This window comes from Phoenix dactylifera, chromosome 7 (assembly GCF_051530095.1).
Source record: "Phoenix dactylifera cultivar Ajwa chromosome 7, Ajwa_hap1_PhDact_Kaust_v1.1, whole genome shotgun sequence".
In the NCBI taxonomy this organism is placed as follows: domain Eukaryota; kingdom Viridiplantae; phylum Streptophyta; class Magnoliopsida; order Arecales; family Arecaceae; genus Phoenix; species Phoenix dactylifera.
The window spans coordinates 29,155,833-29,170,000 of NC_143196.1; the positions used below are offsets into that span (position 1 = coordinate 29,155,833).

Consider the following 14,168-nt stretch of genomic DNA (forward strand, 5'->3'; position numbering starts at 1 on the left):
ATTTGCAAGAAGACGAATCTTGAGAGAAGTAGCCATGGTATTATTATAAGATGCATTATCCAATGTCAAGGTAAAAACCTTACTATCAATTTTCCATTGAGCCAAGCATAAAGCGACCTCATCAGCAATAGAAAGCCCATCAAAAGGGGGGGGGGGGGGGGGGGTTAAGGCTGCAAATCTAATTATTCTTTTTTGCAACTTCCAACTATTGTCAATCCAATGTGCTGTGATGCAAATATATTCATCTTGTGTGTAATCATTTTTCCAATTATCAGAAGTCAAACAGATTCTCCCCGGTGCTTGTGCTAACTCCTCCTTCACAACCTTCATTTCATCCATGTAATATTTCAATGCATCTCTCCTAATAGTATGCCTACTCATGGTTTTGTATTGAGGACACATAACAGATACCATATATTTAAAACCAGGTTCCTCACAAGTTCTAAAAGGATGTGCACCAGCAACAATAAACATACAAATAGCTCTACGAACTTCTTCCTGATCAAACTTGGGATTTTTCAAATGCAAAGATGTGCTTCCAGAAGTTGTGGTTTCAGTTGAAATAGTGTAATTCCTTATGTCATGATGAAAACGTTTAGAACATCTTTTTAAGTGGCGCCATATATGAGACGTACCATTCTTAGAAGCAGCTGAAAAAATCTCCTTGCAATACTTGCATTGTGCTTTCAATATGTCCTTATCTTCAGTTGGAAGCTTGACCATGTGCATCCATACCTTTGATTTTGCTTTACCATCCTTGACATAACAATCCTCATGCTCATTATCCGCCACAGGAATAGGTGAACTTTCGCTTGCCATTGACATAAGCCTATCAAAAAATTATACAACTAATTATACAAAAAATTTAGTTCATAAGAATTATCCTATCAACAATGAACAAACCATCCCTTCATTACTTAGAAGTTGGGATAGTAGCATTTATCATAATAAAAATAAAGCCCCATCCAACCGGCAAAAAAAAAAAAAAAAATCAGGAGCCCATCTCAGGTCAAGGGAGAACTATAGCTGGAAGCCTGGAACAGTGGAACTGGAGCAATGTGAGGGAAGGAGTCCGAAGACCAAAACCGAAAAAGAGAAGGGATGAACAGTGGATCTTTCTTCCTCAGAGTTTCGACTGGGTCACGGGATGAACAGTGGATCTTTCTTCCTCAGAGTTTCGACTGGGTCCACCCACGGGAAGACTCGTAGCCACCTCCCTCTCCCCCCCACCTAAAAAATCTCCTTGCAATACTTGCATTGTGCTTTCAATATGTCCTTATCTTCAGTTGGAAGCTTGACCATGTGCATCCATACCTTTGATTTTGCTTTACCATCCTTGACATAACAATCTTCATGCTCATTATCCGCCACAGGAATAGGTGAACTTTCGCTTGCCATTGACATAAGTCTATCAAAAAATTATACAACTAATTATACAAAAAATTTAGTTCATAAGAATTATCCTATCAACAATGAACAAATCATCCCTTCATTACTTGGAAGTTGGGATAGTAGCATTTATCATAATAAAAATAAAGCCCCATCCAACGGGCAAAAAAAAAAAAATCAGGAGCCCATCTCAGGTCAAGGGAGAACTATAGCTGGAAGCCTGGAACAGTGGAACTGAAGCAATGTGAGGGGAGGAGTCCGAAGACCAAAACCGAAAAAGAGAAGGGATGAATAGTGGATCTTTCTTCCTCAGAGTTTCGACTGGGTCACGAGATGAACAGTGGATCTAAAGCCCTAATTAATATATTAAAAAATATTAAGAAACAAAACTAAAGCCCTAATTCCTGAACCCCCCCTCCCCCTTCCCTCGTTGAGACCCCCCCCCCCCCCCCCCCCCCCCCCCCCCTTCCCTCACTGAGTGCCGCCGCCCCCCTTCCCTCGCCTGAGAGCCCCCCCTTCCCTCGCGGAGAACCACCGCCCCCTGTAGCCGGTTTCCGCCGGTTTCCCTGTAGCCGCCGCCTCCTCTCGGTTTCCGCCGGTGTCGTCGCCGCCGCCTCCTCTCGGTGTCCTTCTCCCCCGGACGGCAACCTCCGCGGCTCCGGTCACCGACTCACAGTCGCCGGTAAGATCTCTCCTCCTCCTCCTCCTCTTCGAGCTCGATTCCGGATGAATTTTGCCCAAGCTCGGAAGTAAAGCCCCATATAGCTTCAAGCCCGGATGGAAGAGAGAGAGAGAAAGAGAGAGAGAGAGGTGGGGGGAGCGAGAGAGCTCAGAACTCGGAGGTGGGACTCTGGAGCTTCCCCATCGGGCCGGTTTTTTAGGTGGGGGGGGGGGGGGGAGAGGGAGGTGGCTACGAGTCTTCCCGTGGGTGGACCCAGTCGAAACTCTGAGGAAGAAACTCTGAGGAAGAAAGATCCACTGTTCATCCCGTGACCCAGTCGAAACTCTGAGGAAGAAAGATCCACTGTTCATCCCTTCTCTTTTTCGGTTTTGGTCTTCGGACTCCTCCCCTCACATTGCTCCAGTTCCACATGTGCATTGCTAAAATGAATCCTATTTTGCTAGTAGCCTAAGCTGTTCTTTGTATCTGCATGTTAACATTGTAATTGTGTAAATTGCATGCAATTTTTTTGACTTTCCTGAAATAATGGTAAGAGCACCACTTTTTTTAGTTTGATTTTGAAATCTCTTCTCAATTGATGAGCTCATGAGAGAAGTCCCCAATGGTAAATTGGTGTGAATCCACCCCCTAGGGTTAGAGACATTTGCAAAGAGGTTAAAGGAAATATTCTGCAAATGTTCACTAAATAGACAATTAATATAAATGACAACACTTTCAATAACCCTATTGCCCCCTTGAAAAAAAAGACATTAGAAGGGAAAGGAGAAAAGATACTCATACCAGCATATGTTCAAATTCAAGAGAAGCAAGTCAATAAGACCCTTGACTAATTTTGTGCTCGTTAGATTGTCCAATATGCAAAGTTTAGGGATATATGGGTGATTAATTTTATTTTTTAGGGATCTGTATATAAATATGATACATCAGTGTTTATGTACAAATTCACTTTAAGTAAGACGGGAAGTGGGCCCGGGTCAGTCCGACTTCGGGTCGGGCTATGGGCTATGCCCAAGAAATTGGGGTCAGATTCAGGTTCAAAATTAGGGCCCGAATATATTTCGGGCCGGCTCCGGTAGTTGCGTTGGCCTGTTTGAGTCTGCAAATCGAGCCCGGACAGGCCCGGATCCGGCCCGATATCTGGGCCGATGTTTGGCCCGGAAAATTGAGTTAAGTGGTCTGATCAGACCAACTGATGCAGGGGTCGAAATCCTGACCGCTGGTTCGCCGGGCTCTTCTTCTCTCGAAGAGCCCCGATCCTAATCAAAATCAACAGTCAAACCCTTCAACCAACAGAAAAAGAAATCATCGATCAGCGGCTAGGGTTCTCGACTTCTCGTCTCTCCGCCTCCACCGCCTCTTCGATCCCTGAACCTCGTCGCTCATCGCCGGTCGGCGGTCCAAGCCGAAGGCGAGCCTCCTATCGTCGGCCGACTGTGGTTCCATTGAGGTATCATGTTCTCTCTCCCCTCTCTCCCCTCTCTCTTTCATCTTCGTTCTCGTTTGGGCCTATTGCTCTTTTTCTATTGCTCCATCACTGTGATGTCTAATGGCCGACTTCGGTTTCATCACCGTGGTTGGCCTAGCCCGGCCAGCCTCCCGTTCTCGCTGTAGGGGCTGAACTCCTCTTCCACCGCCAGCGCCGTCGCCGCCACCGCCTCCTTGAGCGGCATCGGTGGCCGCATCACATTCGTCTTGCTGTCGCCGGACTTCCTAGCCCGCCGCTGCTCCGCCTTCTTCCCAGTGCCGCTCCGGTACTTGAGCCGGACCCGAGCGGGCTGGTTCTCGACGGTGGGGTTGGCGGTGGCGGATGCTGGAAGTTCGGCAGGGGAGGCGGCGGCGGAGGAGACTTGCTCGGTCGTGGGATCGTCGGCTAGCGCATGAGGGGGCGAGGGGAAGGGGTTTTCTTCTTCTGGTGGTAAGTGGGGTGGAATTCAGGGTGGAAGGGAGTGATGAATTGGGGATTTGGGGACGACGCCGGCCATCCTGTTATATTCTATTTCTTTTACTTTCTGTTCTTTTTCCATTTATTTCTTTCTTGTGAATTTGTATTTAATAGATTTTTCAATTAATACAGTGTTATTAACTTATTATAATAGGATGAATCTAAGAGATGGATTTGTTTTTCAATCCCTCTTCCACCTGTCTGTCAGTCACTAGGGAAGCTAAATAAAGAAATTTATCTGGGAAAACCCAAAGATGATTACGATTTTTATATATAAGTTAATGTGCATAGAAATAATTATGCTTATAGCTAACAATAAATATATATTTTTTGAATAGTTCATTGCACCACTTCCATCCTGCTCTAGTCCATGCGCTGGTTGATAGGATGGTAACACGACTCGCTTGTTCTTTTTTTTTTAATGCCTGTTTGCGTGATTCAGTAGAATTTATACTGATTCTCCTGCTGAATTCATGGAGCGGCAAACCTATTCGAGTATGGCACACATCAACCAACACCTCCTAGTCCAAATCCTGTTGAGAGGAAAAGATCTTCATGGATCATTTTTACAGATCAATAGGTCTACAAGCTAGGAATTAGATGGAGTTTTGGCATGCTCTTAGAAGATAGGTGAGTGGGCCAACGGGCAGCATATTTCTGCAAGAATATCTAAGCAGGTCCTTAATGTGAAAGTAAATCCCTTTAAAATTTAAGTTTGTGGGTGCAGGAGGACAAATATATAAATTTTTAAGTGGCGCATACAAGCGAATATGCCGTTATAACTGACCAGCAGTCAAATAACGGCTGTTATTTAAATATCTGTATCCGTTATGACGTATGTAATGTAATGGACCCTGCTCCAAAACCATTACAACGGCCGTTAATTTAAACCATGCCTGTGGCGACTTTTTTTCCAACTCGAATCAGGTCCAATGTGACACCGAATCACACGTTGGAGACTGACATAAACCTGAACTCTCAACACCCCCCGGGTCTCAACAGAAGAAGAGGCCTAGAACTCTTCTATTTGCTCTTCGACCATCCTCTCTGGGTTCAAGGCACCAACCAGCTGGTTTTGAGCTTCCAATCAGCCTTTTTTCTTCTCTCTTCTCTATTGGTACCCCCCCTCATAATCTTTTTTTTTTATTTTTTCCATTCATCTCAGTTATTCTCGGTATCTATGGATTAAGCTGGTAGGTGGAAAATAGAATTTCTGCATTATAATTGATTTATATCTGGTTTTTCATCTCAAAGATGTGCTTTTTTTAAAATACACGCGCGCGCACACACACACATATATATTTGCGTGCCTGGAATTGAATTTGTTTGGACAAGTTTCATGTTGATAGGAATTGGCTGCAGGATTGATTCACTTATTGCTGTAGTGGTGATTGCTTGATCTGGTCTCGAAGATGTCGTCGCTGAGGAATGCTATCCCTCGACGGGCTCACAAGGAACGTGCTCAACCGTGAGTGAACTGCTTACTGTGCCCCTTCTTATTTGTGCCCTCTCTCTTTTCCAATTCTTTAATTATTTTGGTTTAATCCTCAGTCAAGCGAGGAAGAAGTTTGGGTTTCTTGAGAAGCATAAAGATTATGTTTTGAGAGCTCAGGCATTCCACAAGAAGGAAGAGACTTTGAGGGTAGGAATATCTATTTTATTTTCTTATAGCTTCGTCACTTTATTTAAATTCACGAAGAACTGAAGATTGTATCACTTTGTTTATGTTAAGGAAGAATTAAAGATTGCTATGTCTAATTCTAATTTGTTGGTGTTTGACAGAGGTTGAAGGAGAAGGTTGCTTTTAGGAATCCAGATGAGTTCTATTTCAAGATGATCAACACAAGAACTGTTCATGGAATTCACAGACCAAAGTTAGAGGAATTTTATTTTCTAAATGTTTGAGTCTTGTGTTGGTTTTGTTGGTTTGTTTTGTCTCAAGATTAATGATATGCTTTTCAGGAGTGAAGCAAACAAGTACACCCAGGAGGAACTCATGCTGATGAAGACTCAAGACATTGGATACATTCTTCAGAAAGTTCAAAGTGAAAAGAAGGTTTGTGAGTAACATGTCTAGGCTGTTCTTTTTGTGGCTTGCTGCAATTGTTCTTGTTCATATCTCATGACTTTTAAGTTGCTGTAGAAAATTGAAAGGCTGAGTTCTGCACTTCATGAACTGGATAATCAGCCATCAAACCGACATGTTTACTATGCTGAAGATAGGTATGGCCTTCTCATCTTCTACTGCAATTTATAGATGACGGTTGGACATGGGGACAGAAAAATTTTGGCTGTAAAAGTAGAAGAATGCAAAATTGTAGTTGTAAATGTATTCTATTAGATATTGGGATTGGAACTAGGAAATAAAATATTCTGTGGGGCATGGAACATTTTGATGTCAGTCCAATGTTTCTTTAGGGCGACCAAGTCCTCTCATGTTTTGGTGACAACGTCCCCTACAATTTGGGTTAGAGAGTACCTCTGTTTTAATTGTGGTCCTCATGCCTGCATTTGCGCCTGCATATGAAAATGCAATTAGTGACCTCACTGAATCAACCACATAATGGAACCATTAGGTTCTTATGAGCCTCAAGCAGCATGCTTATGTAGCTTGAGCTCTATCTTGGTGAGTGCACTCAGACGACTCACCAAAGTACGAAAGACAGGTCAGAAAATTGATTCCTATTTGAAGAGTGCATAATTGCATGGATAAGCTCACGCTGACCTATCAATTTTGGATCCAATCTAGAATTTTTCTTGGGAGGTATCAGGAAGGAATTGGAATGTAATAATATCGATTCATACAGAAGAATATGTTCTCTATGATTCAAAATCGTGGTATAACGTGTACTCCCTTTGTTCCGGTCATGGAATAGGTGAAATAAATCAATAAATGGATTTTTTTTTTCAAGAATGAAATTTTATTAGAATTGTCCTCCAGTTCATCCTTTGGAACCATATCACGTCCCATCAGACAGTTTTCTCATTCTCTCCTTTTTTATTTTTAATGGCTGGACTTAATTGTTGTGTTAGTCACTTGAAATGTGAGCATCAGAAATAGGTGGGTATTATTAATTTCTTTAGATTAACATGCCATGCTAAACTAAAATGAGCCTTCAAACAGGTGTGCAACTGTATGCTTGATTTTTTTTCTTAGCTTTTTTTGAATATGTACACATTTCCAATTATTTAATTATTTTATTTTATTTTTATGATTTGTATTTGCTTTTACTATTTTTAGAATACCAACCAGATTTGTGATTGCATGTGGTATACACTATGCAGTATGCTAGCCACTTGCATACCATGGTCATAAAAGTTATTATGGGTCATAGCATGCCAGCAGGTTGTTGCCGTTTGAAATAGAGCTATATTTGAAATGGGCAAGGCAAGAGATCAGCTCAAGCACAAAATGATGACAAGAACACCAAAATGCTGCTACACCACATAATGACAAATTGTCTGTTTGTATCTTTGGGAAAAAATAGAGCTGTATTTGAACAGAAAGGAAACAACATTTTGGGCTGATAAATTTCAGTAGGACTATGCTCTAAGTGTATTTTGAATTTCAATTGCTTAGTGAATCTCCAATATAGTATCTGAGCTGGATCTTTTGGAGAAACTGAGAACACAAATTCATTTGAGTGATATTTCCAAATAAAATTGATTTTTTATTAATGAGAAGTGGAAAATAAAATAGATTTGGTTACTATCTTACTGAAGCTAAGGTGCCTGCCTGCATTTACTGTATCATTTATACATCTACTATACAGACATTAGATTGTTTTGTCTACAATTTTGGTTTGTATGGAATCTTGGTTGCTTGTGTAGTTGTGTTGCAGTACTTTCCATTTGAGTTTGATTTGTCTTAGGATTCAGATGTGTTTATCATAATATCACCGATCAGGCTCTAAATTTTTATCCAACACCAATAATTCAATGACCTGCGTGGGGAAGGTTAGAATCAGTTAACAATATGTTAAATGAGCTTAACAAGTCTGACAATTTGACAGACAATTGTCCATGTGATAGATGTGTATGTCCTTGTTTTATTCTCATGACAAACACCTATTGTCCTATAAACAATAAGCTATTCCTTATTCAGCTGGTGCATTACAAATCCTGATATCTTAATTGATTAGTGATATTGCAATTGCCAATATTCTAGGTAATATCTGTTTTCTTGGGGTCCAATCTCTTTTGCTTGGTCCTACGATGTTCTGTTAAATCTTCCCTTCTTTAGTCTTGCAAGAGGAGTGGTGATATTGTATTATTAATAGAAGCTCCTGATTTTGTTTCAACTTAAAAAAGGAGCTCTTTGGCCCTCTCTAGCTGTAGATATGGTTTTGCAAAATTAGCAAATATTTCAATACCGCGGCCAAGCAATAGAAGAAATGTATGTTAGATTAATGCCAGGTGAGAGGAGCTTTTGTCATTTCTGTGTGTCTCATGACATTTTTTTCTCCTTTCATTTTGCTATGATAATTGCCTTCTAAAATAAATAGAAGGAAAGAAAGAATATTATGAAAACCATATGTGGCACTATGTCTTTATGAAACATGATTATTGGTTGCACGTACTTCCAGTTTTTCTGTAGGTGGTTGAAACACTTTTTTTTTTTATTAGTCGAATTCTTTTTAAATCTCTATTCATCTCATTCTTAGATGAATTCTTTTTAACTTCTCTATTCATCTCATTCTTACATGTCTACTAAGATGATATTTTTCCATGTTGTATTAGGGAAGAAGCTAAAGAAATACAATCAAGATCATCACAGACGAGTAATTCACCTGCTTTTGAAAATGTGCCGAATCGTATAAAGAAGTAAGTATTTTTTAATTGGGAGAAGTTGTAATAATCTTTTACAGAATAAATAGTTGGCTTGATTGATGTTATCTGAGCGTTGAGTAATTTTAAGATGTGTTCAGCTCTAAGCTCATCTGTATATATCTAAATTTTGCTAGCCTAATGAGTTTCTCCTTCAAATACAGGAGAATGTTGTTTGTTAACTTACACAGTGTGGTACTAATTCATTACTTAAAAGTTATTGGGTGGATATGGCATCCCAAAGTGTTTGGAAGAACACATGAATATTGAAAGATCTATAGTTGCGTCTTTTGACTTAGAGACATTAGATATTGTTTAACATTTATATGCAAATTTTTCATTAAATATTTTAATTTTGTAAGTTGAAGATGTGGTATTCTTGTGCGGCAGTCAGACATTTTTTGTATTATTGTGTGTTCATGCGAAATAATTGGTTTTTTGCAACTCAATAACAAAATTAGAATAGCTTGACTCTCTCTCTCTCTCTCTCTCTCTCTCTCTCTCTCTCTACTATCAGGTCCTTTTATTTACTTTTCTTTTTCTACATTCTCATTCTTTTATATGATGGTCTTGGCTCTGCTGAAGCTTGACCCATTTTTTTCCGCTAATCATTTGCTCCATTTCAGGAAAACATCTTCTTCTTACAAAGAGTTAGAAGCAAGGAAAAAAAGGGTTCAAGAGCTGGAAAAATTGTATGCGGACATGGCATTGCAAAAGGAATTGCAGGTTTCAAAAAAAATGTTTATACACTATGCTGAAAACTTTGGTGCATCGTTATGCATGATTAGATATGAGTAGACGCTAACACAAATTTTGACACAATTCCCATCAGTATTTTTATTTGTGTCATCTGTACTTGGGTATATTGTGCACAGATTCAGCCTCATCAATTGCATAAAGAGTGACACTCCATAAATTCTGTAGTAGTATTGATGGTTTTGTGCATTTGCATGACTACTATTCTTATTCCTTTTTCTCTCTCCTTTTTTTTTTCTCTGGCACTTTTCTAACGAGCTGCATAATTTCTATTTATGAAGCAGAAACCTGGTCGGAAGCGTAAGCTCCTTGAAGATGAGATAGTTTCCCCAACAACTAAGCCCGTATATAAATGGCGTGCGGAGCGCAAAAGGTAAAGAGCTGTTTTTCTTATTAAGTAAAATGATCTATGGCCCTGGTTCTTGGATCAATAGTACTCATATTCTTTTCTGAAAAACTGTTTAGGTGATCTTTTGGCCACCTTCTGGGTGAGAAAGCCAGATTGAACTGAATAGGTGGAGCCAGCAAGAGAAATCTGAAAGGTCATTCTGCTTTGTTATTTTATATTGTGCGTTCAATTAGAGTTCTCATTATTGGTGTATTGACATATGGGAGATATTCCCTGCATCTTCTACCTGATTAAGAACTCTGAGCATTAAACCATTTTGTTAGCATAGAAAAGTCTCCTCTCAAATCATTAGAAAAGCTAGTATCTGTCAGTTCTTGGGCAGCTTCATAGAAGTTTCCCATTATTGACTCATTATTCATCGAACCATACGGATCGATCTAGCAATGATGGAATGTATATTCTGTTTACTGAATCACATGAAATTTCAGTCAACTCCATATATGTAATGTAATTTATTTCAGCTCAGCTCTGTACTTGGCCAAGACACCGTTACAGAAAACTGTCCAAACCGGGGACTTAGGGATCCAACCTGTCGACCTTGTTGAACTAACTATATTGTGACGGACCAGGATGATCAGGATAGGATTCTTATAAGCTATGTAATGTAATGTTAGAAGGCTGCACAAATCAGTTGTTGCTCAAAGCTGCTATTATGTCCATCATGCGTGACTGCTAACAAACTTGTATTTAGATGTTTCTCGGCCTTTTTCCTATGATAATGCTGATTCTTTGGTTAAACTGGCTTGCTACTGCCTCGTTGAACTGCAATGCTGATGTATAACTTATATTTTGAACGAATTGGGAATTTCCATTTGGATCAAATTTATTTGATCTTGCAGGAGGATAAAGACAACATTTTTTTGTCATTGAATTTGATGAAGATGATTTTACATAACACAGGTATTAGGATTTTCTTTGGACATGTTGCTATGGTAATCTGAATATTTGAAGCCTCTCTTAGGCCTATCTACCACTGTTTTTGGTGCATAGAAGTTCGATTCTTGAAAATGTTTTGAGGTGCAAAATTATCTGCATGAAGAGGAAGGTGTTTTTGTTTCTTTTTTTTTTTTGTGTGTGTGAAAGAAATAGAACTTTTCTTAAGATAGGACACTACTTGGGCATCAAATAGTTTTTAAGAGGCCGGTAGAAAATTGACCAGTCTGAGGTTGGTTTAATTTAACCTTGGCATGGTGAGCTCTTCCGCATGTGGACTAGCCGTTTTTGGCGAGGGAAGTGGAACATGTCATAAATTCAGCTTATAGTCTAGGAAATAGCGGTAGCCGAAGTGCCTAGCTGCCCTGTGATCTGATTCCATCAGTGCAAAGATTTTCGCTGCGGCACTCTAATTCCTTCCTATTTGCATACCATGCGAGGTAGCCATAGCGTACATGCATCATTAATTTGTACCCTGCATTACCAATCTACTCATTCCAGTTATCAGAATTATCCTTCAGTCACAAACCGGGGTATGTGAAATAATATTATATTAGTAGATTTGTCAACTCTCTTTCTCTCTCTCTGTGGGTGTGCGCGCTAGAGTGGTTACATCCTCGGCGCCATCATTTCCGTAAACCCAGTGTAAACTAATAGAGTGGTTTTCAATTATATCAAGTAAAGCAGCTTTGCATCTGGGAAAATAGTCAGGGACCTAATGGAAATACTCCATGTACTTTGAAGCCATTAATTATGATTCTCGCGAGGCTAATTGAAATTTAACAGCAAGTGCCGACCATGATGGAACTCCGTGAGGCAAAAGGTACAACATGACTTGTGGCCGAAAGGAATGAAAAATAGCTCACCCCTTCACCGGCCTAGCTCATCTTTTGGTACTCAAATGATGATCTAGCTTTAGCCTGACAACACAAAGTTTCATTAAATGGAGACAACCAAATCTAGATGAGCAATGATTGACGTAGAAAGCATCAAATAGCAGCAGGTAGAGCACAAAGCAACAGCCACAAGATGAGCTACAAAATCCCAGGTCCAGGATTATCCCGAAAATTCCATTTCCTAACACCAATCATCTCCTAACGGTTGACTCTTTTAGCTTCTTCTTAGTGCTGCTTAAAAGAGCCTTTTAGTAACATTTCACAGGTTAGAAAATACAACCTGGCGGGAGGCAAGAGTTGGGAAGCAGGTCAGCTAACACCTGAACTACTGCATATGTATCCATAGCCCACATCCAGAAACTGTGCTCAATAAATTTCTAGGATTAGCTTTGTCTTCATTTTATTCTAATCCACTACTAGTAGTGGTACAAGGAAAACATTCACCCACCAATCTACATACAGCATCAAGCAGCAGTGTTTCCTGCACTACAACTATAAAGCAGACAGCTACAAAGTAGATTTACAGAAAGGCCTAGATTCAACACCAAAACCAAGATATAAGTACCCCCTACCCATATGATAGCTCATTATGGCAACCTCCGGTATACCAAGCCATTGTGTCACCAGTCATCATCTAGCAGTTTGTATCATAGGCTGCAAGCCCTTGCAACTCGGGACCTTCCAACTGCCAAATGGCCATGGTCCAAAGTCATTTATGAAAGAAAAAACCAAATAACATTACAAAAATAAATTCCATGCTTATCAAAGCATTTGTTCTCTTGTTAAAGGTTGTTTTATTTGTTTTGGTAAGAAATTTAAAAGGTTGTTTTATGATGAAAGAAAAAATATTTTGAAGAAAAAAAAATCATAAAAACAATACTTCAAAAATATATTTTGGGACACATTGAAAAGCTGATTTATGGATTTGAACCCAAATATAATACAACAAGAAAAGCCCAAACCAAATTTATTTATGATATACCGTAATACAAACTTTTGTAGATCATTAAAGAGTGTTTAAAATAGGTAGGATTAAATTGGATTGAAATTTCACATGCATGCACCATAAGAGATAAAGGATGATGGGATGAGATGATTGTGATTGAGAGGAGCAAGAAATTCTTATTAATCTTAATTGATACTTGGCGAGGTTTCTGGATCCCAAAATATCGTTCATCTCTTTGAATCGGTAAATATCAAAATGAACCGTGATCTCAATTCACTTTGACCTAGATAGAAGGATGTAATTTTTGCAAAAAACTAAGATATTACAAGATATTGGCCTACATATAGCTACATAAGATATTGATAATTTGGTCGATATACTAAAGCTGAGGCCAACAAATACCTGGTGAACATACTAGTACTTACTAGTTTATATTTCAATATGTTAGTTCAAATCAATTGAGGTTTTGAACGTACCACATCAATTGGTGCCCTATATCAATTAAACCATTATTTTGAGTAAATTCTAATAAATTTATAAATAATTGTTTAGATTTTGAAGCTTAAAATTTTCTAGTCCTTGTTCCCAGTTCAATACTTATACCAAAATTAAAATTAAAAAATCATATTATTTCACTTGCAAACTGTCTAATTACATTGGTTTTGATTTTTCTTTTTCCATACATGACAAAGTTTGGAAGCTACAACCATCCATATGTAACACCATTCATGATCACATATGTATCATACATATCCATAAAATTATGATCATCATATCCAATACATAAATGATCAATCATATTGATCATGTAATAGATAAATGGCCATGATCACAAGGCTGGAGTCTACAAGGAATCTATGTACAGCACCACCATCATAAATACATCCAAACCAACAGCTAACAGGCTCTCAGTTATTAATTTAAAGGAAAGAAAAAAAGTAGATAAACAACCTTTACTCTCTCTTTCTCTCTTCAGGTGCCGACAGAGCGCTTGTTCGAGCACCTTCCTCTTCAATTCATTTCTCACCAACTCTCTCCCTCTCTCTTCCTTGAGATCTTGGAAACCCTAACCCTAACTTCTCCGGGAGCTTCTCGACCCTCGCCGCGGAGCGATGGCCGTTGCACCGCGTGTCGCGGCCCGAGCCCTAGCCCTAGCCGTGACCGTCGTCCTCCTCGCCGCCCCGGCCGCTGGGAACTCCGAGGGCGACGCGCTCTTCGCCCTCCGACGGAGCCTCTCCGACCCCGACAACGTCCTTGAGTCCTGGGATCCCACACTCGTCAACCCCTGCACCTGGTTCCACATCACCTGCAACCAGGAGAACCGCGTCACCAGACTGTAGGCATCTCTCCTTGTTCTTCTCCCTCTTTTTCTCATCATTCCTCCAGTT

At 39.7% G+C, this 14,168-nt stretch overlaps 1 protein-coding gene across 3 annotated transcripts; it reads left to right on the forward strand.

The window, feature by feature from the left end:
• The first annotated feature begins 1,911 nt into the window (after positions 1–1,911).
• LOC120110270 (putative U3 small nucleolar RNA-associated protein 11) lies at positions 1,912–10,592 on the forward strand. Of its 3 annotated transcripts, XR_005511108.3 has the most exons (11): positions 1,912–2,071; positions 5,376–5,481; positions 5,565–5,655; positions 5,796–5,887; positions 5,976–6,069; positions 6,157–6,236; positions 8,754–8,837; positions 9,467–9,566; positions 9,881–9,969; positions 10,062–10,138; positions 10,467–10,592. XR_005511108.3 is itself a non-coding variant. In XM_088701536.2 (10 exons), exons 2-10 carry the CDS (start codon positions 5,426–5,428, stop codon positions 10,063–10,065), a joined length of 690 nt encoding a protein of 229 aa, XP_088557662.1. In that variant the 5' UTR covers positions 1,912–2,071; positions 5,376–5,425; the 3' UTR covers positions 10,066–10,437. The 3 variants fall into 3 exon arrangements, 2 of the variants coding, with proteins under 2 accessions (XP_088557662.1, XP_038980697.1); XM_088701536.2 differs by lacking the exon at positions 10,467–10,592 and having other exon boundaries at positions 10,062–10,437; XM_039124769.3 differs by lacking the exons at positions 10,062–10,138; positions 10,467–10,592 and having other exon boundaries at positions 9,881–9,973.
• Positions 10,593–14,168: the final 3,576 nt, after the last annotated feature.

Coding starts and splice junctions, on each gene's coding strand:
- LOC120110270 (XM_088701536.2), top strand. CDS start 5,426: ATGTCGTCGCTGAGGAATGCTATCCCTCGACGGGCTCACAAGGAACGT. Junction 5,482..5,564: donor CACAAGGAACGTGCTCAACC/GTGAGTGAACTG, acceptor TTTAATCCTCAG/TCAAGCGAGGAAGAAGTTTG. Junction 5,888..5,975: donor CATGGAATTCACAGACCAAA/GTTAGAGGAATT, acceptor TATGCTTTTCAG/GAGTGAAGCAAACAAGTACA.